The sequence below is a fragment of the Suncus etruscus genome, chromosome 11 (assembly GCF_024139225.1).
Source record: "Suncus etruscus isolate mSunEtr1 chromosome 11, mSunEtr1.pri.cur, whole genome shotgun sequence".
In the NCBI taxonomy this organism is placed as follows: Eukaryota; Metazoa; Chordata; class Mammalia; order Eulipotyphla; family Soricidae; genus Suncus; species Suncus etruscus.
In genome coordinates this window covers 63988634-64016202 of record NC_064858.1, presented here as the reverse complement: position 1 = coordinate 64016202, position 27569 = coordinate 63988634, and the positions used below count along the sequence as shown (strand labels likewise).

The 27569-nt window shown below is 34.9% G+C and overlaps 1 protein-coding gene across 1 annotated transcript in view; it reads right to left on the bottom strand.

Annotated features, from left to right (window-relative positions):
- The window catches only part of RASSF9 (Ras association domain family member 9), a 35267-nt gene extending 12047 nt beyond the window's left edge, over positions 1–23220 (bottom strand). Inside the window, exon 1 of the mRNA XM_049783162.1 lies at positions 22896–23220. Within this exon, the coding sequence (XP_049639119.1) occupies positions 22896–22942 (47 nt within the window). The 5' untranslated portion in view covers positions 22943–23220. The remainder of the gene's footprint in view (positions 1–22895) is intronic.
- Positions 23221–27569: the final 4349 nt, after the last annotated feature.

Sequence of the window (27569 nt, the reverse complement as noted above, 5' to 3'; positions counted from 1 at the left end):
CTTAAGAGTGGGATAGCTGGATCATATGGGCACTCAACGCCCAGTTTTTAAGAAATCTCAATATTGCTTTCCATAAAAGCTGGACAAGACAGCATTTCCACCAGCAGTGAATGAAAGTTCCTTTCTCCCCATATCCCCACATTCCCACCAGCATTTATTGTTCTATTCTTTGTGATGTGAAGAAGAGAACAGTTTAAGTTATGAAATTTTCCTATACATGTATAGACATGAAAACTGTTATGCTGAGTGAAATAAGTCAGAGACAGAGAGAAAGACATAGAATAATCTCACTCATTTATGAGTTTAAGAAAAGCAAAATAATATCCAGAGATAATAGAGATGAAGGCCAAATGGTCTGGCTCATGATATGAAGCTTACCACAAAGGGTGGTGAAATAATTGAAATAACAGAAATAACTACACTAAAATTATTATAACAATGGTAATGAGTGAGAGATACAATACTTATTTTGTATACAGGCAGGGGGTCAGGGATGAAGGAGTTGGGGACATTGGTGGTGGGAATGTTGCATAGGTAAAAAGGGGCTGTACTTTTTATGACTGAAGCCCAAATGCAAATATGTTTGTAATTTTGAAATTATTTAAAATAAATTAATAAAAATAAAAGACTACATTTATTTTTACCATCATTGCCTACTCATTTTTGTTCCTAGAATCATTGCATCCATGCTGTAATACGATTTTTATTGAAACAAAAATATCTAGATTTAGTATGGAGTTACATCATCTACATTAAGAGTTGGAAGTTATTGTGCACTGCAGTATGTCAATCAGTATTTTAGTCTTGGGAACTATAATATTCCTACTGCAAGTACTGTAAAAATATGATAACCATCATAATTAAAACTTCATTAAGAGGATGATATTTTATTCCAACAAAGCATCATTTACAAAAACAAGATTATAATCAACCTAAAAACTCATTAACTGCATCTCTTCCCATTTTTTGTAGTTAATATTTATAGGTGTTTCATTTGTATTTAATAGTGACCCTTTATCATAAGAGTGGTAGACACATATTTTCTCTCAATCTGTAGATATTATCCCCTCAGTGTCTTTTACTTTTCTTATATTCCACAGATAAGAGACATTATTCTGTTTATCCCTCTTCCAATGACTCATTGCACTCAGCACAATAATCTCCACATCCATCCAGATATAAGCAAATTTTATGACTATATTTATCCTAATAGCTGCATCATATTCCATTGTGTAGAAGTAACACTGCTTCCTTAGACATTCATCTGTTCTCTAGGACCTGGGTTGTTTCCAGAGTCTGGTTATTTTAAATAGTACTGTGATGAACATAGGAGCACAGAAGGCATTTTTGTATTGTGTTTTTGTGTTCCTAGGGCATATCCCAAGGAGTAGTATTGCCGAATTATAACGAAGCTCAATTTCCAGATTTTGAGGGATATCCATAGTGTTTACCAAAAGAGTTGGACTAGATGGCTTTCCACCAGCACTTTAACCCACTTTGATCAGAATATTTTTTAATAATATTTTGGTTTTTTTTTATAATACTTTTTACTTAAACACTTTGGTTACAAACATGATTGTGGTTGGGTTTCAGTCGTATAAGATGGCAAACCCCCCCCCATCGCCAGTGTAACATTCCCATCACCAATGACCCAAATATCCCTCTTCCCCTTCCCGCCCCCACCTGTACTCTAGACAGGCTTTCTATTTCCCTCATATATTCTCATTGTTAGGATAGTTCGCAATGTAGTTATTTCTCTAACTAAATTCATCATTCTTTGTGGTGAGGTTCATGAGGTCATCTGTAACATCCAGCCCACTCCTCTTTTGTTTCTGAAAATTGTTGAGACATGTCTTTCATTTTTCTTAAAACCCATAGATGAATGAGACCATTCTCCTTCTTTGTCTTTCTCTCTGATTTATTTCACTCAGCATAAGAGATTCCATGTACATTTCTATAACCCTGCATCCACACCAGCAATAGTTGTTTTTGTTCTTTGTGATGTGTGCCATTCTCTGTGGTGTGAGATGATACCTCATTGATGTTTTCATTTGCATCTCCCTGCTGATTAGCAATGTGGAACACTTTTTCATATTCCTTTTGGCCATCTGTATTTCTTCTTTGAATTGTCTGTTCATTTCTTCTCCCCATTTTTGGATGTAGTTAGAATTTTTTTTTGTAAAGTTCTGCCAGTACCTTATATATATTAGATATATCGCCCCTTTATCAGTAGATATTGGGTTATAGTTTCTCCCATTATAAAATAGCTTTTGTAACCTAGTCATTGTTTCATTTGAATTGCAGAAACATCTCAGTTTAATGTAGTCTCGTTTGTTTATCTCCTCTTCCCCTTGCTTGGACAGTGGTGTTTCCTCCTTGAAGATGCCTTTAGTGTTAATGTCATTTAATGTTTTGCCTATGTTTTACTCTATGTACCTTATGGTTTTAGGTCTGATATCAAGGTCTTTAACCCACTTTGATTAGAATATTTTGAATGGTTTTAAAGATATTTATGAGTTCACTTTTTTACATGTAGTTGACCAGGTTTCCCAACACCACTTATTGAAGAGGATTTACTTGCTACACTTTGTAACTGTTGCCCCTTTATCAAAGATGTATTGGTTCTATACTAGTCGTCAGACTCAGAAGACAAAAGTATATACAGTACCACTTATCTGAGCTTCTCTGTTCTTATACCATGCTCTTTAATGATTATTGCTTTATAGTACAATTTAAAGTTGGGGAAAATTATGCCTTCAATCTTCTTTTCCCCAGCTTTGCTTTAGCTATTTGTGGGCATTACAAATAAATTTTAGGATTATTTCATCCTCCTTTTGAAAATATGTCATGGGTATCCTTAGAGGGATTGCATTAATATGTGCATTGTTTTGAAAAGTATAGCCATTTTAATTATGTTAATCCTCCCAATCTATGAGCAGGGTATATGTTTCCATTTCTTAAAGCATTGTTTAGTAGTTTTCTTTGTCTTTCACCTCTTTAATCAAGTTGAATCCAAGGTACTAGATTTACTGAGGCACAAATGTGAATAGGATTTTCTAATGTCCTTTTCTACTCTTTCATTATTTGTATATAAAAATGGATTTTTTGTGTGTGTTGATTTTGTAGCTTGCCACTTTCCTATACAAACTGATGGTTTCTAGAAACTTTTTTGTAGAGTCTTAGGTTATTCTATATATAGTATCAAGTCATCTTCAAGCAGTGAGATATTTACTACTTCCTTTTCTTTATAAATGCCCTTGGTATCTTTTTCTTCTCTTATTGCTATGGCAGGTATATCCAGTACTAGGTTGCATAGAATTGGCAAGAGGGGAAAACTTGGCTTGTGCAATATATTAGATTAAAGGATTTTATTTTTCCCTGTTGATTATAATATTTCCCAGGGGCTTATATTAAATGGCTTGACTATATTGAAAAAAACTTCCTTCTTTTTCCATCCTGATTTGAGTTTTTATTTTTATCCTGAATGGGTACTAAACCTTGTCAAATGCTTCCTCTGCATCTATTGATATGATCATATGGTCTTTATTTTTCCTTTTATTGATATGCTGTATTACATTGCTTGATTTTCTTTCTTTCTTTCTTTCTTTCTTTCTTTCTTTCTTTCTTTCTTTCTTTCTTTCTTTCTTTCTTTCTTTCTTTCTTTCTCTCTTCTCTTCTCTTCTCTCTTTCTTTCTTTCTTTCTCTCTTTCTTTCTTTCTTCTTTTTTGTTTTTTGGGCCACACCTGTTTGACGCTCAGGGGTTACTCCTGGCTATGCGCTCAGAAATCGCCCCTGGCTTGGGGGGACCATATGGGACGCCAGGGGATCGAACCGCGGTCCATCCTACGCTAGCGCTTGCAAGGCAGACACTTTACCTCTAGTGCCACCTTCCTGGCCCTGATTGATTTTCATGTATCAAACCATTTTGCATCTCTGGAATGAATCCTATTTGGTCGTGGAGTTTTACCTACTTGAAGAGTTGTTGGCTTCTATTTGCTTGTATTTTCATGAGAATCTTTGCATCTGTGTTCATCAAGAATATTAGCCTGTAGTTTCTATTTTTTCTTTTGTGGTATCTCTGTTTGCTTTTGGTATCAAGGTTATACTAGCTTTATAGAAACTATTTGGCAGTATTTCTGTTTCTTAAATTTCCTGGAAGAGCCTTAAATGGATTGGCAGTCAGTCCTTTTTAAAGTTTCAAATAATTCACTAATGAATCCATTTGCTCTTGGGCTTTTGTTTTAGAAAGCTTTTTGATTGGCATTTCAATTTCCCCAATAGTGATTGGTCTATACACATATTCATCTTGGTTCAACCTTATGAGATTATAAGAGACCAAAAATTTACCCATTTTTTCCAGGTTCTCTTGTTTTGTGGCATAAATTTCTCAAAGTAGTCTCTGATTATCCATTTAATTTCTGCAATATCTATAGTAATTTCTCCCTTTTCACTTCTAATTTGGTTTACTTTCTTTTTCTTTGTGTGTCTCAACAGTGGTTTATTGCTCTTGTTTTTTTTTTCCAAAGAAACAACTCTTGCATTCATAGATCTTTTGTATTATTTTTGGTTTCCAATACATTAATTTCTGCTCTAAACTTTATTATTTCCTTCCATCTGCTTATTTGGTTCATTTTTCTGTTCTTTTTTCAAAATTTTAAGCTGTCACTGAATTATTTCTGTAAGACCATTTTTCCTGATAGATGCCTGTAAAGCCATAAATTTTCCTCTTATTGCTGGTTTTTTTTTTCTGTTTCCCACAAATACTCATAATTTGTGTTTTCATTCTTATTTGTTTTCAGGAATTTTTTGATTTCTTCTTTAATTTTATCTCTAACCCACTGACTGTTCATTATTCAGCTGTTTAGTTTGCTGGTGTTAAAGTTTTTCTTTGAATCTATAATTCACTTCCAATTTCAATGCATGATATAGTTAATAAAATTTCTATCTTCTTGATTTTATGGTTGTATTTTTGGTGACCTAGCACATGGTTTATCTTGGAGAATGTCCCATGTGCACTGGAGTAAAATGTGTATTCAGCTTTTATGGGATGGACAGCCATTTATATATGTATATATGCACTATATAATTTATATAGCATTATATTATATATATTATTATATATAAGCTATTACACCAATCATTCATTTCTACCTTCATAGCCATTATATACTTGTTTAATTTTAGCCTGACTGACCTATCAAGGGGTGATAGTGCAATGTTGAAATGCCCCACTATTATTGTTTTGTTACGATGTTTTCCTAAAATCTATCAGTAATTGCTTTAAATATTTTTCTGGTCCTCATGGGTGCATTTATATTTAGGAGTGTAATTTTTTTCCTGTTGTATATATCTCTTGCTTATTATAAACTATTCATATTTATCTCTTATAATCTTTTAAGCTTAAAGTCTGTGTTGTGTGATATTATAGTATGTCAACTCCAGCCTTTGTAAAAAACTTATGTGCTTGAATAAATGTCCTACAACCTTTGACTTTGAGTTTGTTTGCTCTGACTACTCAGATGTGTTTCTTGAGGCAGTAAAATATTAAATTGAACATTTTGATTCATTTTTCAACTTTATGTCTCTTAATTGGTGCATTTAGTCATTTATTATTATCATGGGGTTAAATGTCTTTTTTTTTTGGTAGAAGCTTGGGTCTGTCATGCCTTAAAGTATATGCTTCAGGTCTTTTTTTAAGGTTAGTTTTGATTCTGTAAAATTTTTGAGCTGTTGTTTATCCATAAAGCTGTATATTCTTCCTTCAAGCCTGAATGAAAATCCTTTGTTAAGCATTCACTTTATTAAGTTTAGTCACTATAACTCACCACTGGCTTCGGATCTTGTGAGTTGCTTCTGATAAATCTACTGTAGATCTTAAGAATGCCTCTTTATATATAATTTCCCTTTTTAATCTTGCTGTTTTTACTGTTATTCCTTTCTGTGGTTTTTATTATCATGATTAGTATGATCCATGAAATACTTTGTTTTGTATTTCTTTTAGCTAGTACTCCCTGGGCATCCAGGATATGGTTGCATGCACACTTTAGTTATGGAAATTTCTCATCAATGATGTCCTTGACCATCAGAGGTTTTTTGTTTTTTTTTTTTTCTGGGTCTTTGAAACTCAAATGATTCTTACGTTATTTCAAATGAGTTTATCCCAGAGTTCTATTGTTCTATTTTCATAAGTTTGTTTTTTTTTTTGAGGATTTTTTCAGCCTCATTGTCTGTGGGGAGCAACTCATCTTCTACTTTGCTGCTTCTGTCTCATTGACAATTATTCTGCTGGTGAGACTTTCCAGTGATGTTTTCATTTCACCTACCATGTTTTCGTCCCTGATATATCTGTTTGAAGTTTTATCATTTCTACTCTCATGTCCTCTTGCGTGTTATGGGCTACCTATTACATTGCTTCTTTAAGTTCATCAAAATTCCTTAACATTACCTCTCTAAAGTTCTGATCAGAGATGTAATGTAGGTGGGTAGTACTAGTTGGCTCTCCTAAACTACCATATTTAGTTACAAAGTGTGGTGGGGTTTTGAGTAGTTTTCCCATTGTAAACTTTGTTGTATGGTACTTTATTATGTGTTGTGGAGCAGCTCCTTGACTGAAAGAAATGCCTGAATGTAGTCTTTAAACAAAGTAAGTCAATCCAGTTGCATTGGAACATAATTTGAACCAAACACAATGATAAAAGTGATCACAAAAAGGATGGCAGTTGGATATTCCTTGCAGATTGAGTGGGCTTAATATATGCTTAGTAAAGTCTAACTGGGAAACCTGTATGTTCTGCCTTCAAATTTCCATGCTATGTTCAGTGTGCTCCATATAAATCAGTCTCAGGAACTGTGAGAAATGAAGAGAGTAGGTGGGTTGGAAGGTTGTTTTCACATTTGCATCTCAGGTGGAGTATATTCAAATACCAGGTGTTGTTGGAAGGTGAAAGAAACATTTGGAAATATTTCAAGGACAGCTTGAATTATTTTCCCTCTACTTTTAGGTGTCTCCTTCCAAAAATTATTCCTGTCAGTTTTCCCCTTCATTATGATGACACAACTTCAGTATCTATTATGTAAATTTAAATAGATATCATTGAAAGTATCACAAAAATATCCTAATATTTTCTATTGCCCTGGTACATTTAATTTTGAAGTTTTATAAATTCTGACTCCTAGAACTTTCAAATATATCTTCCTTTTTATGTGATCTCTGAAATTTTTCCTTAACTGTTCCTCTCAAATTGTTCCTATACTTTCCTAAATATTTCAAGTACATTACCTTCAGTCTTTAGAGATAATAAAAAATCATGCACTTTTCATATATATTGTCCTTAATTGCTTATGTCCCCCAAACAAAAAATAAATTAAACAGGCTTAGCCTTGGACAACTTCTTTTATACTCATCATAACACATGTTTTACCTATTCTCTTGTAGAAAGTTCTGCAATATACTTTTTCTCACATTTTTATACTATGTTTCTTCTAGAATCGAGTTTAACTCTCATTCATTAAAATTTAATATATGTGCTTTCTCCTCATCTAAAGTTATACCTTCTCTATATTGCCCAGAATTGTTCACTCAAGCATCCTACAGAACACTGTCACCCGAATATTCAATAAGCACTTGTAACTTAAAAAAGCCATAGGAAAAACATAAACTTGTGAAAAATTATGAATACCCAATCATCCATCCGTCTTTTGCAAATGTCTTCATTTCTACAGATGGAACCATTGTTCAAATTTTAGTTCACAATTACATTCAAGTTTCCATTAAGTTCAGTTCCAAAACATATTAATTTTTGTCATTCTTTATGTTCTTTATTAAGAAGAATTTTGGCTTAGATTTTCTAGATGATTGTCACCCTTCTACTGTTAATATTATTATGTTGCAGGTCAGCCCCTAAAGAGGTTGACTGATGGAGGGATGGAGGATGAGGTCTTTCCCCTCCAGTTTAGAGCACGAGTCTGCTACCCTGTCCAGTCGACGGTTCTGAGGTGAAACGGCAGTAAACAGCTCGCAGTCAGGCTTGTGGAAATATTAGCTTTATTCGGTAGACAGGACTGAAGTCCAATGTCTCAGCTTCAGTTCCAGCCAAAAAGCCCTTCACCTTCCACAGACTCTTGTTTTTATCCCCCAGAATCAGGTACCACCCAATGGTGGGATCAGATACCACCCAATGGTGGAAGCAGAATCAGGTACCACCCTAGGGTGGGGGCAGAATGCTAGGTCACATCCTAGGGTAGGGCACAATCACTGATCAGGGTAGGGCCAGTAACATAATAATCCCATAAAATGTTTACATACACAACACTATTGCAATTACTTCTTCATACAGTAGCTATATATACAATACATACATACATACATATATACAATATATATGGCTGTTCAGCTATAAACATATAAAATATATATAAACATATATATAAACATATTTTTCCTGACTGATAATCGAAAAGGGGCTCCTTGTACTTAAAGAACAATAATGAGATCCAGAGCAGTGGCTCAAGTGGTAAGGCATCTGCCTTGCTTACAATAGCCTAGGATCAACCTTGGTTCAATCCTGGGCATCCCATATGTTCCCCAAGCCAGGAGAGATTTCTAAGTGCATAGCCAGGAGTAACCCCTGAGTGTCACTGGGAATGGCAAAAAAAAAAACAAAAAAAAACAAACCCAGAAATAAAAAAGAACAATAATTATTTGTTCAGAGAAGTAGAACAGAAGAAAGGGCACCTGCTTACAAACAGTGAACTGGTTTGGACACCAAGCACCATATACATTGTTATGAGAACAGCTAGGAGTGAACCCTAAGCACAGAACCAGGAGTAAGCATTCAGTACGGCAAAATGCAGAATATGCCTCCAAGACACAAAACAGAACAAACAATAAATATCCTTATAATACACAAATATATAAATGACTATACCCTACATAGATCATCATTAACATACCTTACTATTAACATTAAGGTCTTTTACTACCTGGTCTTTATTTTCTTTTCCATCTGCAAGTTTTCCTTCTCAGTTACTTTACAACTTACGATCTGTTTTATGTATAAAATAGTCTTCTTCCTGGGCACTGTATGCATTATTTCTTTTTTAATTTAATTATTAACTCAAAACTTTTCTTTCTTCGAACCATGATATCAGCAAGGGAACTTTCTAAATTCTTTGATTAAAACACTCATCACTATCTAAAATTTCTTATCAATTTATTGTATTTGTAAAGTCTCCTGTTCATCAGTATATGACAAACTCTATAAAAGTAGCAACTATATTGACTTATAGTCAGTATCACATGTATATATAAGATCACAGCTATTTACTATTTAACATTTAACTATTTAATGTATTCGTGTTACTATGCTATAATTACCAATTAAAATATGCTGAGTCAAATTTTCTTTTTTTGGGGGGGGGGGTCACACCCAGTTGCTTTCTTGGGTTACTCCTGGCTCTGCTCTCAGAAATTGCTCCTGGCAGGCTCAAGAGACCATACGGGATGCAGGTATTCAAACCACTGTTTCGGCTGCGTGCAAGGCAAACACTCTCCCACTGTATTATTTCTCCAGCTCTAAAACATGTTAAGTCATATTTAAAGAGCTATTCAATATTCCAAGTTCATCTACTAATTGTAGATTTAAAAAATCAAATATCTATTTTTTAGAGTCACATCAGAAAAAAGTACAAGTAATACAAATTCTGATAAAATGTGAATAATTCTAAAAGGTTTTTTGTAATGCTAAGGTAAATTAAGAAAGTAATACTATTTTCTGCTTAGAATATGTACAGCATAATATAGCTAGCACAGAATATAAAACCTTTGTTGGCTACATGACATATAAGAGGTCCTAATCCCTTAGAGCAGTGGTCAGCAACCTGCACCTCACGAGCCACATGTGGCTCTTTACACTTTTAATTTGGCTCTTCTGTGTGCCAAGCATAGCTCCAGGAGTCAGGACTCTGCTCCTAGCCTCTGTCAGTGCATGTCCTGTGTGCAGCCCCTGCAGCCAGCTCCAAGAGTGTAAGATGATACACAGTATCAACCCTAGACAAAGGTGTGCCCCCAATGTCATCCTTTCTTAAACCTCTTCCTTTGATATGTAAAAGCACACTGAATATACTTTTGTCTCCCTCTCTTGACCTGAAGCCTCGTGGTATGGGGAATTGGTTTTAAAAAAGAAAGGTGTTCTAGCTTTTTGGGCTCCAGGCAGAGAGTACAAGTTAAAAGGCCATGGACTCCATGATCATCCTTTCCTGGCTAGCTTGGTTTATTATTTCTTTCCTGCTACCCTGCTTCTTCAGACCAGGTTGGGTGGGGTTTAGAAATACGGTGCCTGGAGTGATCTTAAAACACATATTTTATTTTGCACAAGAGTGGGTGGGCATCTCACATGAAGGGATTCCAACCCAGAGTTTTGTTTTCCGTGGATTCTCATGTTCAGAGTACTCATGATTAAAGTTGTGAGCTAATGCCCTTAAATGCTGTTTTTCATATTGATTATGACTTTCTGCATAACATAAGTGCCAATCGGAAATGTTTTGCAAGAGTGGAAACATTTCAATATCTCCTTCTCAGACACAGCTATCCCAGAATCAGATTCTTTTTTGAAAGTCTCTTTGTAAAACCTACTTGTGAAACTCCCCTGCAGAGAAATATTAAATTCATAGAGAAAATTAACAATGTCTGCCAAATACACGAGCTTAGCTACCCATTCCTTGTCCAACTGGGGCTGTACAAAGTCAGAATTCTGCTCTCACAGGAACTGCACTACTTCTTCCCTCTTGCCAACAAGGCGAGAGAGCACCCTTCCCCTGAACAGCCACTTCACTTCTTCATGGAGAAGATGCTAGTAGTGGGCATCCATATTCTCACCCAGGGTGAAGAATAGCCTGGATTTGATCACAATTGTGAATTTCACAAATTTTCTTTACTGTGTCATCTGTCACAGAGTTTAGTTAAGCAGGGAGGTTTTTTGAATCCTGTCTATCATACAATGAATGGATACAATGTACAGGTGTGCAACTTCTGTTTCTTGTGACTACACAAAAACACTGAGCCATGCACAGTGCATCATCTGTACATACATCAACACATCAGATTATTATTCTGAGTGAAATGAGTCAGAAGGAGAGTTGTAGACAAAGAATAATCATTTCTGGCATAAAAGAGTAATAAATGGCAATATGGTAATAATAACTAGAGAAAATAGGGATGAGGGAGAAGAGGACTAGTTTATAATAGGAAGCTTGCCATAAAAAGTGGTGAGTTCAGTTAGAATAGAGAAAGGTACATTATGACATTGTTAGTTGAAACATCACTCTGGACAAGAACTGGATGCTGAAAATGGATAAGTGACATCATGATACCCTTTAATTAACAATATTGCAAACCACGGTGTCATAAAGGAAATTTTGCAACCCTCAGTGACATAAAGGAAAGAAGAGATAGAGAGTAAAAAGCAAAATGCCTGCCCTTGACATAGGCAGAGAAGTGTGAAGTGGAAAGAAACAAGGGACATTGGTGGTGGGGAAAGTGCACTGGTGAAGGGTGGTGTACATTCTATGATTGAACCTCAAGTATGAATAATTTTGTAACTAATATCCGTAAATAAAAAATATTTTTAAAATGTTTCAGGCACTCTATCATAATTCCTTTATGATATATCATATGCTTTTTAACAAAGTGCCGTTTTTGTTTTTGTGTGTATTTTAGTTTGGTTTCTTGCAGCACACACTAAAGTGTCAATAGATATTTTTTTCCTTTCAGAGAAATCACTACTTTTCTCTGGAACACTGTTCTTGCTTTTAAAGATTGTTAAAAGTTTTTTTTCTTTTACCTGTTTCATCTCCATATTTAGGGTTTCAAATTTTCAGCACAGTTTGGTTATCAAGGTAAACTTTTTGAAACGTTTTGCTTACATATTATCAGAAATCAAAACATTTTTCCTTGAGAAGGGTGTTCACTATCCAGAATTAACAAACGGTCAGTAGATCAAAAACTGTATTACATGGTGGATATTACTCCACATCTAAATCAGCTTAATCATAAACTACAAGGTAAAGGAAACACAATTTTTTGATGTTAGAAGTTATTTCGTTTGAAAACAAATTATCTGTTTTTGCTCAAGATTTTGACAGAGAAATGTTGATTCATGTTCCAAGCCTGTTGAAACATCCCCAAGAAAATAATTCTGATACTGACATTACCTATTTTAAAACAGCACTTTTAAATATGAGGGAAGCTTTTCTCAAGAGGTTTCAGGATTTCAGAAACAGCAAAGCGACGTTGGCCTTTGTTAAAAAACCTCTGGATGCCACTGTAATGGAATTAAATTTTTCACCCTTTAATATCGACATTGGCAACTTTGAAATGCAATTTCTGGATTTAAAAAACAAAGAACTGTGGAGCTCAAAATTTGAACCTCTTTGTGCTAGTTTAGAAAGATTGGAGTAACACAAATGTGAACTTAGTTCACAGCACAAGTGGTCTGCTTTGAAAGACCTGGAGAATAGGAAGATATGTTGATTTTTACACCTGGAATAATAATATTCCTGACTCAGATAATCAACTAAAAATGCTAGAGTTTGCTGTTCTTTTCTTGTTCGAGTCTACATATTTATGCAAACAATCATTCTCAAGCATGAATCTTATCGAGAGTAATTGAGAAATCGTCTCATCGATGAGAACCTAGAATCTTGCCTAAAATTAAAAACAACAGCATACAAACCTGACTTACTCAAACTATCCAAGGAAATGCAAGGCCAGTGTTCACATTAGTGTTTGTGACTTTGTCAGTCATTGTCAGGATGTAATTTTCTCTACATTGTAAGGCAAATTTTATGAAATTTAATGCTATCGATAAATAATATCATTCTAAAGTTTTTGTTTTATTAGTTGTGTTATTTGTATCTTCTCGACCTATGTGGATACTTGCATACAAAATATTCTCAATAAAAACGTATTGAAACTAAAAATAGTGTACCATCCTATGTATTTTCAGTTTTAAAAATGTGGCTCTCAGGGCTGGAGAGGTAGAATGGAGGTAAGCCGTTTGCCTCTCATGCAGAAGGTCGGTGGTTCGAATCCTGGTATTCCATATGGTCCCCTGAGATTGCCAGGAGAATAGAGCCAGGAGAAATCCCTGAGCGCTGCCAAAAAATCCAAAACAAAACAAAACAAAAAACCCAAAAACCAAAAAAAAAAAAAGAAATGTGGCTTTCAAAATAAATTTAAATCGTGGTTTTGGCGAGATTTGCCTCAGTTGAAAAAAGGGTTGCCGACTACTGCCTTAGAGTATCTCTCTAGCCCCAAGCTCTTACATTTTAGTCTTCTATCCTTGAATGTCATTCTCTCTGAAAGCAAAATATGAAAACGATCATTTATTTTTCTATATATTTCCTTACTAATTCTGTTTTCCATCAAGCCAATGAAAATCATTTCTTCTTGGCATATTCCTGCCTGCTTCTTGATTTATCACCATATTATCCTGAGTGAGTCTTATGTCTGTATGATTCAGATCCCTCCTACATCTCTCTGTGTGTTATTTTATTCCCCGATCATGTCCAAGCCTGTCACCTAACTGTGGGAGTTCAATAAACATGATTTATGATGAGGCTTCACTTATTTTCCTTTAATTCCATTTACTCCTATACTTTTAAATGGAGACAATAATTTTTGCTTCTGGGCTACACTCGACGGTGCTCAGGGCTCTTGGCTCTGTGCTAAAAAATCACTCTTGTCAGTCTATAGGGAATATTGGATGCCAGAGATAGAACCCAGGTCAGTCACATACAAGGAAAATGCCCTACTTGCTGTACTATCCGTCTGGCTCCTGGATTAAATAAAAAATTTATTTTTTAATAAAAAATTTATTAAGCTCTTACTTAGTAAGAATCTTCTTCCACACCAAAATATTGAGCTCTCATTTTCCCCATGGAATTATGGCTTTTATTTCCCATATAATAGATAGTTTTCCAAGCAAAAATTATTTTTAAAATGATATTCTATAAATTTGCATCTCTAATGCAGTAATAGAGTTACCAATATTAATGAAATAAAATTAAAGGAAATTTATAATATCAATGTGCTTATATTAGCATTGTTTTCAACAAAAATGAACATTTAGTAATTTTTATATTGCATTTTATTTGTTTTTAAATTTTGTCTTAGATATTACATTTTAAATAAATAGTAGCATTTAAGTATGGGGCCAGAGAAATAGCACTGCAGGTAGGGCATTTGGCTTGCACACAGCCTTCAAGGGTTTGATTCCTGCATTCCAGATGGTCTCTTGAGACTGTCAGGAGTGATTTCTGAGCATAGAGCCAGGAGTAATGCTTGAGCATCACTGCCTGTGGCCCCCCCAAAAAAAACAAAAACAAAAAACGTATAAATAATCACATTTAAAATTTATCTCATATAGAATGTTACTTTTCTTGGAAGCTATTTGACAATATATAATGTTTTAAGAAAAACAAAACTATAAAATATGTATGTTTATAAAGCTATCTTGTTAAATCAAGTAAACAGTTCAAAATAAATCAATCTTACACTTTAAAGAGAATCAAGATCATGAAGTGCTGGTAGGGCCTGGGATCAACCCTCAATTTCCAGTTGCAAAGCCTACATTCTTGTTCTGTGAACTCTCTTTCCAGTCCTACTTGCTTTCTTTTTGTCAAAATTATATGAAAAAATATTAGGAAATAGTCTTTAAATTACAGTATTTTATATATAGCAAAAACATGATCAATCACAGAACTTAACTAAAAAGCATATAAGATTAAACTAAAAAATGATAAGAATTTAAATATTTTACTACGGAACAAAAATAGGGTTTGAGGGGGCAACATTTGTTGTAATAATATTTGATAGTTGATTATTCTTGTACCTAGATGGAGAAAAGTATAGTGGTGAAACTGGACCCAGAGAGATGCGTAGTAGTTAAAGTATTTGCCTTGATTGCAGCCAACCCAGGCTTGATCCTCAGCCTCCCATATGGTCCCTGAGCACCACCAGGAATGATTTCTGAGTGTAGATACAGGGATAATCCCAGAGAATTGCCAGGTGTGGACCAAAGACAGACAAACGAACAAACAAAGATAATAGTGGTGAAATAGAAGTTGACTCTGAAATCCAAATACTGCACTAAATTTAAGTATTAAAATCTTAAAAACATATATTTCAGCACTTTGCTAAACATTCAAAACATTAAGCAAATCACTTACAATGATATTTATATTTAGTGTCATATTTGAAGCAAAGGGCTTTGTCATTGCCAATTACTCTCCAAAGTCTCAAAATAACTATGCAATTTCTTAAATTCAAAATTTAATATTTTCACATAAGTATCAGCCCAGTTCTTCAGATGTCATGTTTAAATTCAGTGTTGCATACAAGTATTATTGTTCCTGCCATATTAGAAAAAATTATTCACTTTGGGGTTTAAAATTAGTAATACCAAAAAGTTCATGTGTGGAAATAATTGAATTTTTAATCAGTAAGTTTCTGCTTATTTCTGATAGTTTCCTGCTGTTTCATAAACTGTAATGAAACTATTTGAATAAAAAGTGCCTTTTATGTAGAAAATATATTTTGTCAATTGTATTTTCTCTCCCTCAAAGAAAGAAAGCATGCTTCATATCTAGTTGTGGAGTTTATAGAAACTTTTCAAAATTATTTGCCAACTTTCATTTACATGCATATGTGGTTATGTTCAAAGGCCAGGAAAGGAAGTAACAGCATTCTTATAGGAGACAGAGTTATTCTACTTCCTGGTTTTCTCTTTGAAAGCAAGTAAAAATAATAAATAAAAGTATTATCTCCATAGCAGAGAGTAGGTATTTGAAAGCAAGCAAGAGTTGAGTCCAGGCACAGAGATAATATAAGGTCATTATTTAATTTGTAGATCATTCTGTAAATTACCTAGAGCACATTAAATGCAATATTGCTCGTCCAAACAGATGCAAGTATGGTCTAGGGGTTGAAATACTTGAGGAATATATTTTGAATCCATTTATTCAATAACATATGTTAAGTACCAACTTCCTGATTATCAGAAAATATTAGGCCTTGCTTCTACAGAGCCTAAACTAGAGATTATTTTTAATTCATACCTAAAATCATTTTATATACAAAGAACATTTTAGCCTAAAAATCTAACACTTGGAATATAATTGTCTTGTTTGTCAGACTATTGCATATCCACTGATCATTTTTATTCTTAAATTATGTATTTTACTGCTAAAGTGAATAAAATCTTGGTAATGTTAATTTAGTGACATCAAATAATAACTTTTTCCCACTGACATTTATGATGGCATTCAATTATAATCAACAGATATAAACTTTTTCTCTAAAAGTAATAGAGAACAGACTCCACAGGAGTAGAAGCATAATCTATTGAAAGTAAATAAACTATTTTTAAAAACTCTGTTTTATGTTTCATGTGTATTCTGCCAAAATAGTATCATAAAAAAGGGTAACTACATCAAAATATATTACAACATAGAAGCATGATGAGTCTTTACTTCCATCTAAGAGAACAGACAGAAATTTAGAATCATTCAGTAATTTTGGGAACCTGATGCTTTATAAGCAAGATACTTTTTGTCAAATATTGTTCTGAACACAAGCCTATTAGAACTAATATATTTCTTCACTACTTGTTGTACTAGAAAAATTGAAGGCAGTAGAATATATTAGCTCTACCCAGCATATGTTCAGAACATACACCTCTTATTTATCTCCCATTTTCTAAGATAAAGATAAAATGACATTTTATCTAAAGGTTAAGCAATCTTTTGAAACCACAGATCAATAAACATCTCAACATTTGAAGATATTAGTCAGCTGGTAAAGATGATTATAAGTAAATAACTCAGCTGCAATCTTAATTTCTCCCAAACCCATGAAAGAATGTTTTGCCTTGACATGTTTCAAGAATTTATATAATATATATTACATTATCTCATATAGTAGGGTTTTTATTAGCTTCTATTTATTTGAATAACAATTCAAGATTTCACATTAGAATCACTTTCACCTTTTCACAGCTCTTGGTCTATTTTTGCCAGGGCTAACATTGTTCTGTTGCCAATTAATAACTTCTTAAGGTATCACCAGGTTAAATCTCTTTCAGGGATTCCTAGGATCTCAGAAGTTATACACATTCAACTATCTGATATTTTTCAGGAACATTTTTATGTTGATCAATGTTTTGACAAAACAGTGCCAGAAGAATATCCATCTGGCAGAATTAATGTTATTATACATCTGGTTATAAAGAATAAATATTCATCTTACTAGCAACGTTTACTTGAACATCTAAGCTGAATTCTTTCTCCTGAGGTAGGGTTCATGGCAATCAAATAAATAATATAAAGCTACTTGCTTTAAACAAATAAGAGACTGGCGAGTTAGTAAATGTGTTAGGGTATTTGCCTTACATGAGGCCAAGCATGACTATCACAACCAGCAACACATATAGTTCATGATTTCCCTGAGCTTCCATAAACTTGGCCCCAAAACACAAAATAAATAAATAAAATGGAGTGAATTCATAGATTAAAAAATAAAATAGGACTGGGGAAATAGCACAGTGGTAGGATGTTGCCTTGCACGCAGCTTATCCAGGACAGATAGTGGTTCGAATCCCGGCATCCCATATGGTCCCCTGAGCCTGCCAGGAGCGACTTCTGAACATAGAGCCAGGAGTAACCCCCGAGCTCTGCCCGATGTGACCTAAAACAAAACAAAACAAAACAAAAACCAAAAATATAAACTAAATTGGCCTAAATAAAATAAACCCTAATGGGATATTTGTGTATAAATTATAAAACAGATCTGTATTTTTACTTATAATATCTGAATTACAAATATATTGCATGGGGCTGGAGAGATAGCATGGAGGCATTGCATTTGCTTTGCATGCAGAAGGACAGTGGTTTGAATCCTGGCATCCCATATGGTCCCCTGAGCCTGCCAGGAGTGATTTCTGAGCATAGAGCCAGGAGTAACCCCTGAGCGCTGCTGGGTGTGACACCCCCAAATATATATATATATAGCTAAAGTCTTTCAGTTAATTTGATATTATATAAATGTCTTTCTTCCAAAGTGATAGTGATAATCATCGGTATAGAAAATCCCAAGACCTACCTTATTTATGTATTTATTTAATTGATTGTTTAGTTGTTCATTGTTCTTTTTGTTGATTGTTTTGAGGCCACACCAGGCAGTACTCAGGGCTTACTTGTGGTTCTACACTCAGAAGACCCTCCTGGCAAGGTCTGGGGACCATATGGTGTGCATGGCATGGAACTAGATTTGTACTATGCAAGGAAAACACACATCCAACTGTATTTGTACAATTACTGCTGCCCAAAACTTACGCTTAACAAAAAATATAAATATCTGGTTAACTAAATTAGCGCCTTTCATATTCATGACTAATTTTCATGTTTATTACAAATCACCAAAATGAACAATTCTAGTTATATATTTTGCTATCTATATGGCATACTGTGATATTATATAGAATTAATCACATTGAATATAGAATAGTTACACTAAGATTGATAAGAGGTCCAAACAATATTTTTTATTTTTAAATTTTATTATTTAAAAAAACAAGAAATATTCCAATGTCCATAGTTCATTCCAGAACTTTTGAAAAGTATTCATTGTCATATAGAAGCATTCACTTTTAAAATAGCATTGACTTGAGATGCCGGAGCAGTGGCGCAAATGGTAAGACGCAGTAAGCCTTGCACGCACTAGCTTAGGATGGACTGTGGTTCCATCCCCTGGTATCCCATATGGTCCCCCAAGTCAGGTGCAATTTCTGCTTGTATAACCAGGAGAAACCCCTGGGTGTCACTGTGTGACCCCCACAAAAAATATAATTGACTTGAAAGTAGAATATATTAAAAATATTAAAGCATTCACAAATCAAATCAATATAAATATATATAATGCTAAAATATAAATCTAAGACTATCAAGTGAAGTCATGCTTCCTTGTTACTTATCAATAGTTATTTAGTGACTTTCAGATGCATTTTCAGAAATTTTTATGTACTGTAAAAAATTCAGACACTTGAATGAAAACTGCTCAGGAAGGTATGCATTATTTTCTATTACTTTGAAACCCATCCATTTGAAAAATAATGTCTTCAAAAAATATACTCTTTCTATTACATATTTCTAAAATCTGAACATTTTAAAAGATTTGCTTTATAAAGAATTTCATAATCATCATTTCCATTACTTACACGTCAATTAAAAATAAAAGGCCAGGGGCCAAAGCGATGGCACAGAGGTAGGGTGTATGCCTTGCACATGGCTGACCTAGTAAGGACCATAGTTTGATTTCCCCCAGTGACCTATATGGTCCCCCAAGCCAGGAGCAATTTCTGAGCCCATAGCCAAAAGTAATCGCTGAGCGTCACCGGGTGTGGCCCAAAACCCAAAATAATAATAATAATAAAGAAAGGCCATTGTGACATAATACATTTTATTGTTTTGTTTAATTATTAAATGTTCTAAAAACATTTTTCTGTTTTAATTAAGTGCTTCTCAGAATTTTAAAAACATTATGCAATAGCAGATTAATGTGGTATTCAAATCCATATAATTTTTATCTATTATTTTGGATTTGGATATTAAATATGTGTCAACACTGTAAAGTATTCATATTTTTTGGTAATAAAATAGGACACAAATAGACTAGAAAGGAGATTACTATGTTCTTAGTATAATTTTAGTTTACATAATTATATATGCAATTATATTCTAAGTCCAACAATGCCAGAAATATTCTGGACCTAATCACAATTTGATAAAAGTAAAACAATGTGCTCATCAACCTTATAATTGTGAGTTTCTAAACAATTTTAGACATCTAAAAGACATTCTAAACAAATGTTTATGCATCATTTATTGGAATTTTATATGTATCCCATATTATCTGAAAGCTTTCAATGCCCATTAATTATGAGAATATTTTCAGAACTAATTCATGAAGTTCAATATTGGGTGGATAAAATAACTGTGAGTGTGAATAAAAATCTAAACATAAAAAATAATATACAGGAATGTTTTGTAAAAAGAAAGAATTTCTCAAACGTTTTGTTTTTGTTTTTGTTTTTTTTTTTGGGGGGGTCACACCCAGCAGCACTCAGGGATTACTCTATGCTCAGAAACCACTCCTGGCAGACTCCAGGGACCATATGGGATGCCAGGATTTGAACCACTGTCCTGCATGTAAGGCAAATGCCCTAAAGTCTCCTATTTACAATATTCTTTTTAGCGGTCCATTCTGTTCTTGCTAATAAGGATATAATTATGTTGATATTGTTAGATATAAAACATATGCCACAAGGTACATACACATTACTTATTTTTTTCTATTATACTCTTATAAACATATTTATGCCATATAGTTGAGGAATGTGTTGACTCATCAAATAACTGTTTTATCATTAATCACGTTAAAAACCAATCTTGAAAGTAAAAAATAAACTTAATCCTGTACCTAGACACTATCTGCAGTGTTCATCTTTATTTGACTTGTAAAAGCCAAATCAGAACAAAAAGAACTAATATAAAGTAATATCAAACACTGAAAAAATAAAATGTAGCTTAATTATATTTCATGTGGTTCATTTACTTCTTGTTAAAATACCCTAATATTTAAATATTTAGTTATTACTCTGGTATACATTTTATTGAGATTGAAAAATATCAGTTTGTAATGGGAATATGGAGTTAGAACAATGATTTACAAATATCTTCATGAGTACCACTTTGAAAAATTTCTTTATTAAAATATCCCTTTGAAAAATATATACTCAAAATCTTTTTTAAAAATGTTTGTATGCTCACCCCCATAAATGAATGGAGAAGCATTGTGAAAGTAGCAAAACTGAAGTTATAAAGTTAAGAAACTATTACTCCATTGTGAAGGAAATACCCGGGGTGCAAGGAAAGTTGAACAGCACTGTTGTTTGGCACAGAGATGACAGAATTTTGGACGTAAATGCAACAACTCAAGTATACCCTCAACACTACCAAGGTGGAGACCAGTAACAAACAAGCAACCATCACTACATTTACCTCAAAGTACTAGACTTTAATCATCATGCTGACTTTAATCATCAGTATACCAGAAACTAAATGTTACTAAATCACACAATTTCCCAAATAATTCTTTAATATATCTGGACTCATCTGAACAGATCTCCTTCAAAAATATGCAGAGTTATCGGCTAAGTAAAAGTGAGATATTTTTACCTGTAGAAAAATATTCCAAGTAAGTCTGCAGTATTTCATAGTACAATGACATTTTGTAATAAAATGACATCACTCGTATATGAATTATTTGTAAATCATTACCACTAACAATGCTTGGGGTATTTTTTTTTTTGAAAAAGAAAACAAGAGTGTTTAATTTAATCCCCAGGAATAAACACTGGTGCTATTATTACCAAGTTGTTAGCACCCCTTAACCTCAAGGTTTATAAAACATTCCACTGTGTCACGACTGTTCCAAATTTTGAAAGTAAATGCGAACCAAACTGTGATTATTTTTGGCAAGGATAAAGCAGGTCTTTTCAAGGAGACCTTGACTCAGTTGAATTTTATACTTCAAATCAAACCAGTCAATATTGTTACGAAGATGTCTTCAAATAAATGTATCCTTTCCTACCATGTGTGCTTTTCAATTTGTACTAAAATACAAGAAACGGTTATTTGTGCTAGGGTGCGCGCGAGCGTGTGTGTGTGTGTGTGTGTGTGTGTGTGTGTGTGTGTGTGTGTGTGTGTTTGTGAAAGACCTATTGCCCATCATTCAGATGTTTCAAAGGAAAGTTTTGTCTGAAATTATATATTTTTGACCCACAGTGTAGCATGGAGGTATTAATGAAATATTTAAGTTCTGAAAACCACAGGCTGATTCAAGAAAACTGTAGTGTGTGTGTGGTTTGTGGTGTAGTGTAGTATGGAGTGGTGTGTGTGTGTGTGTGTGTGTGTGTGTGTGTGTGTGTGTGTGTGTGTGTGTGTTTTAGAGAAGGAGATAGAGGGTGAGAGAGAGGGAGAAAAATATATTTGTGTACACTATAAAAACTAGAGGCTGAGGGCCCGGAGAGATAGCACAGCGGCGTTTGCCCTGCAAGCAGCCGATCCAGGACCAAAGGTGGTTGGTTCAAATCCCGGTGTCCCATATGGTCCCCCGTGCCTGCCAGGAGCTATTTCTGAGCAGACAGCCAGGAGTAACCCCTGAGCAATGCCGGGTGTGGCCCAAAGAGGCTGAAAAAGAAAAAAAACTAAGACTAAGGAATTTCTATCATACACTCTTTGGTGGTGCCTAAAACCATCTAAACTAGTAATCAAAGATTTTCTTTAGGATTTAGTTCACAAAAAGTTTTTCTAACAGCATTTCCCTTTGGGGAACGTTCCAGATTTCAGGTATGCCCAGTATCAAAGCCTTGTTGCTGGGTAATATCAGCAGTTAAGCTTTTACTCCAATTCCTGGCTCCCCAACAATTCTTTAGTTGCCTTCTACCAAATCCAACCCTGTTTAGAACCTGTTTAGATTTCTTCTACCCTTAACCTGAAACCCACAGCCTCCCGGCTCTGAAATGGACAAGAGAAACATGGGGGATGCTGGTGTAGAGATTAGGAGTTAGAAAGGGGGATCCTTCATTACTAAAGATCCCTTTCAGGGCCATAGCCCTCAACAGCATTGCAATATTCACTTCATCCGCCGAATGCTCATCAAAGACTCGACTCCCCAGGACTTTGACCTCCCAAGAGCCGAACAATTCGCATCTAAATCCACCTGGAAACAGACACTTTGTCCCATCACCAGAGGCGCCCGAGTAGCCGCGGAACTTTACCTGCTTTTATGCCTCGTCTTTAACAAGTTTCTTCCGAAGGGAGCCATGGTCCAAGGGAGGGGCAAGACTCCCAGCTAGGCCGGGGCTGGGACTGGGGTTTAGTGAGATCACAGCAATGAGAAGACCTGGAAGATCTCTCTCGTCCTCTCTCCCTTGTAGACGCCCAGACTTTCAGCTCATTAGTAGCCGCTTGAAAAGCTTGCTAAAAAGTTGTGCAACTGTTGCTTAACTTTGAACTGAGGGATTGTTGTGGCTGCTGCGCCTTTGGAGGCGGGTCCAGCTCCTGCTTCCAAGAAGGCATTTAGAAGCAGGAAACAAAAAAAAACAAAAAAAAAAAGGAAGGGGGGGAGGGAGAGAGAGAATATATGGGAGCAAAGAAAAAAAATCACTCCCCTGATTTCCCTACTATTGTAAAATGAGCTGGGAGTTGTCTGGCAGATTTGTGCAAATGGAAATTGGCAGAGGACTGCATGGGGTTTCTGGGCCTCTAAACTGAATCCACGCCAAACTGGGAACTGGAGTTGCAGCTCCAAGCATGCTGAAGGCTGGGGGGTGCAAGATTCTGGGGCAAAGACTGGGGAGAAGTCCCCCTGCTTGTTCTTTCTGGGACTCCAGAGTCCTCCCTCTCCCCACCCAGGTTCCCTTTGTCTCCCTTCTTCCCTTGTTTCCTCCTTATCTGCCTCTACTGTTTGGCTTTATCATTAGAGAACCAGAGTCAAGGAGTCAATAAGCAAAGACCAGGCAGTCCAGTCCCTGTTCCTGGCTGGTGGAATTTCAGGAATTGCTAGCCAAGATGAAAACCTTACATACTTTCTCCACACATCAAGGGAAGGAAGTTGTTTCCCCCCCCCCCCCTCTCTCTCTCTCTCGCTCTCTCTCGCTCTCTCTCTCTCGCTCTCTCTCTCTCTCTCGCCTCTCTCTCTCTCTCGCTCTCTCTCTCTCTCTCGCTCTCTCTCGCTCTCTCTCTCTCGCTCTCTCTCGCTCTCTCTCGCTCTCTCTCGCTCTCTCTCGCTCTCTCTCTCCATTCTCCCCCTCCCTCCCTATCTCACTCTGTAGCTCTTCCCATCTCTCCCTCTATCTACCTACCTCTCTACCTATTTATAGCTATCTCTGTTTTTTCTATATATATTTCTGCTGCACGTAAGTCTGTGTGCATGTGTGGGTACTCTGAAATCAATCAAGTGAAAAAAACATTCTATCAGACAATTTTTAGTGATTTTATATTTCTATTTCTGGAAAATAGACCATTTAAAAAGATAGACAATATTTTTTAAAATTGAGAGATCATTAAAAGGCACCAGAGAAAATATTTTAACAACCAAAGCAGTGAAGCAAAATTTTGTTTTATGTTTGTATTTAGAAATATTATATATACACATATATAATTTATGTACCTATGTTTATATAATGTACTGTTATGCACAGTTTACATAGAATATAGATGACATCCTCTTGGCTATTCTTGAGTTTCAGTTCTTGATTTTAGTTTACAAACATATCTCACATAGACATATACACAAAAACAGAAAATTAAGATAGTATGTAACATTTTCCAATCATTCTAAGTAGTTTAAAATATAATTCCCTAAAGTAACACTATTTACTTGGTTAGGCAGTGGGTATAGTCAATGAAGACCCAAATATTGCATTAAAAATTGAACCCATCTTCAGCAGTTTCAGTTCTCCACCCTTACTAGCATTTCTTGGATATGTAGTTTTTATATAAAAGATTTTTCAATAAAATCATTTAATAGAGAAAGAGGAAACAACATTATGTTTTTATTAGCATAATCTTATGTTGAATTTCAAGTTAGTATAAGTGAGTTTCATTTAGGATGTTATTATTCCTCACATAAAATATTAATACTATTCATGACCAATTCTTTGATGTCTCTGACAAAGGGTTAATGTCCTTAGGAATTAAAAGCTTAAAGGAGTAAAGAAATGGGCATTGTTCTATAAGTAGAAACACAATTTTAAATGAAACATACACTATTATATAAATTTTAATTTCCCCAAAACTAGATGCTGTGCAGGTTAATTGAGGACTTAATTAAGTAATTTATTTATTTTTGGTTGTGGGCACACCCAACCATGTTGACGGTTTACTCCTGTCTTTGAACTCAGGGATCACTTCTCGTGTTTTTGGGAGGATCCAGGGATGTGCTGGGATCAAACCAGGAGAATCCCATGTAAGACAATCACCTTACTCAGTATTCTATCTCTTCAAACAATAAATTAAAAACTTTGCTTTAAGTCTACCAAGTTAGTTCATTTTAATGCCATGGTGTTCAGTTCTGTCAGTATTAATAAAGTCCTAACCTACTCAGTATACATTCTCTATCCCAGGGTGTGATCTAATGTTGGGTTACTGAATTCCACTCTACTCGGTATAAGTTTTCCATCCTAAGGTATGGCTTGGTTCTTTTTAATAATAAGTACAAAAGAATCCCTCTCTTTTGAATTCTCCAGATTTCCTCCACTGAGATACTCCCTCTTAGGAGTAGAAGACTTATGTGTTAAAGTTCTTGGCTTGAGTGTTTGAGTTCCCAGAACCATTTTTTTTTTTTTTTTTGTGGGGTGTGTTGGGCAAGGACTGTTTGGCCATACTCAGCAGAGTTCAAGGTCTATTTTGAGATCTGTGCTTGGAGATTGTTTTAGTGGACCATATGGTTTTGTGGATTGCACTGTGGGTGACTGAATGTGAGTGATCTAAATTCTATTTAATCTATCTTCACATGTTAAGGTATTTTGAAAGAATATTTGTTAAGGTGATGCAGAGAATAATCCACACAGTGAAAGTTGATTTAAAAATGATTCAGGTGTCTTTCTGGGACTTCTGACATCAGAACCATTTTTAAATCAACTTTCACTGTGTGGATTATTCTCTGCATCAGCATTTGCTTCCAGACCTGGGTCTCACCAGTGTCCTGGTTTTGGTGCCTGAGGCTTCCTTCTCAGATTGCACCTAAACAGAGACCCAGACACCAACTGGCCAGATGTCAAATCCATGATTTCTAAAGTGGATTTCCCAGGCCTGAATATTTAAGCTTGGGTTAATTTATTCAAAGTTGTGAGAATGGCTTGGTTTTTGGGTTGAAGGACCCCAGTTTTTCCTCAAGAAAAATGTTACTTTCTTTTAACAGTCAAAAAAATATATACTATTGTAGTAATTTATGCATCAGTAGCTCTGGCAGTGATTTTTCTTGTTTTCTTTAATTCTTATGTATCATGAGATGTGAAAAATGCAGGCTGCATACTCTAACTTCACACTAAAACTTTCTGAAGTGCTTTCTAATGTTTCTACAAGGCCAGTAAAACCAAATATTAGAAAGGCATATTTTACACATTAAAAATTACATATTATTTAATATTACATATTACACATTAAAATTAGAAATGTCATTACACATAGTTAAGCCTAAATGGAGCATTTATGAAAAATCTGCAGGACACAACACCTTTTTATACCATCTCAAGGACCTGCCCCCTTGAGATCAAGACTCAATCAATGTGTTTGGAAAATTGGGTAAGGGAGCCTTTTCATCAATAGTTCAGCTTCCCAGTACAGACCAAGAACATGTCTAAGCTTAAGCTCATTGAGACCTTTCACTTCAGGAAGCTGTGGTCTCAATATTCCCTACCTTAATGATTTAACTATATATCCAGCTCAATGACCTTACATGATTAGATCTGGCAAAGCAGGGCCATTATCTTCAGGACTTTAGGGATGATTTTAGGAAGAATCAGTTTAATGCTCAAAGGAATCATTATTCATCTGGGAATTATAGATTTTGACCACATTGAATAAATAATAGTTGTTGTTTTTGTATGTGCATTTTAAACTTTAAAAAAAAGGTGAAAACATAGCTTAAAATTTATTACTTCCTGATGTTATACGTGGCATATCAGAATGCTTCAGGGAAGGGGGTTTCAGAAATACAAACCCTGAGGTTTCTGCTAATCTATTTATAGCTTGTACTACTAAAATTATAGAGGAAAATCCAATGTTAACCCTTGAAATACAGGGCAAGGAAGTCTGAACGAATGTTTGATCTGATTTCTTTGATAAATTGGCCCCATATTTGGGCCTTACAAGGCATTTATAACAACTTAGAGGAAAAAGGAGGGATCTTGCCTACAGATTCTGTTAGCTAGAACACTAGATATTTGGAGCTCATGATATGAAAACACTTGGTAAGAACACTTTCTGTAAGTAGCTCTGGATTCAATGAAACTATGGGGACATGATTTGCATAAACAATGGAATGCGGAATATCACATCCCTCATCCAAACCCCTCCTCCAAGTACTCAGATTTCACAATTTCAATTGGGGCACTGGGTTAAAGCAAACAGAACCCATCCAAATTAATGGAAATCCAATGTTTCAATCTAGATTCTTTCAGCTGACCATCAACAGCACAAAACTAGAGGCGCTTAGAAACGTGGGGGATTTAATGGCATTATTGTGTAGAAGTTTGGTGTGTCTTTAGACCTGTCTTGTCTTATAGAGAACCTTTCAGTTTAGCTTTTAATGCTGGTTTTGAGTCTGTAAGTTTTCTGAGCTGCACTTTTCTCCCATGAAGCTATATATATATATTTCCTTCATATCTGAAAGTGAGTCTGTTTGGGTGCAGTATTCTAGGCAAAACATTCATTGAGTTTTGTCACTA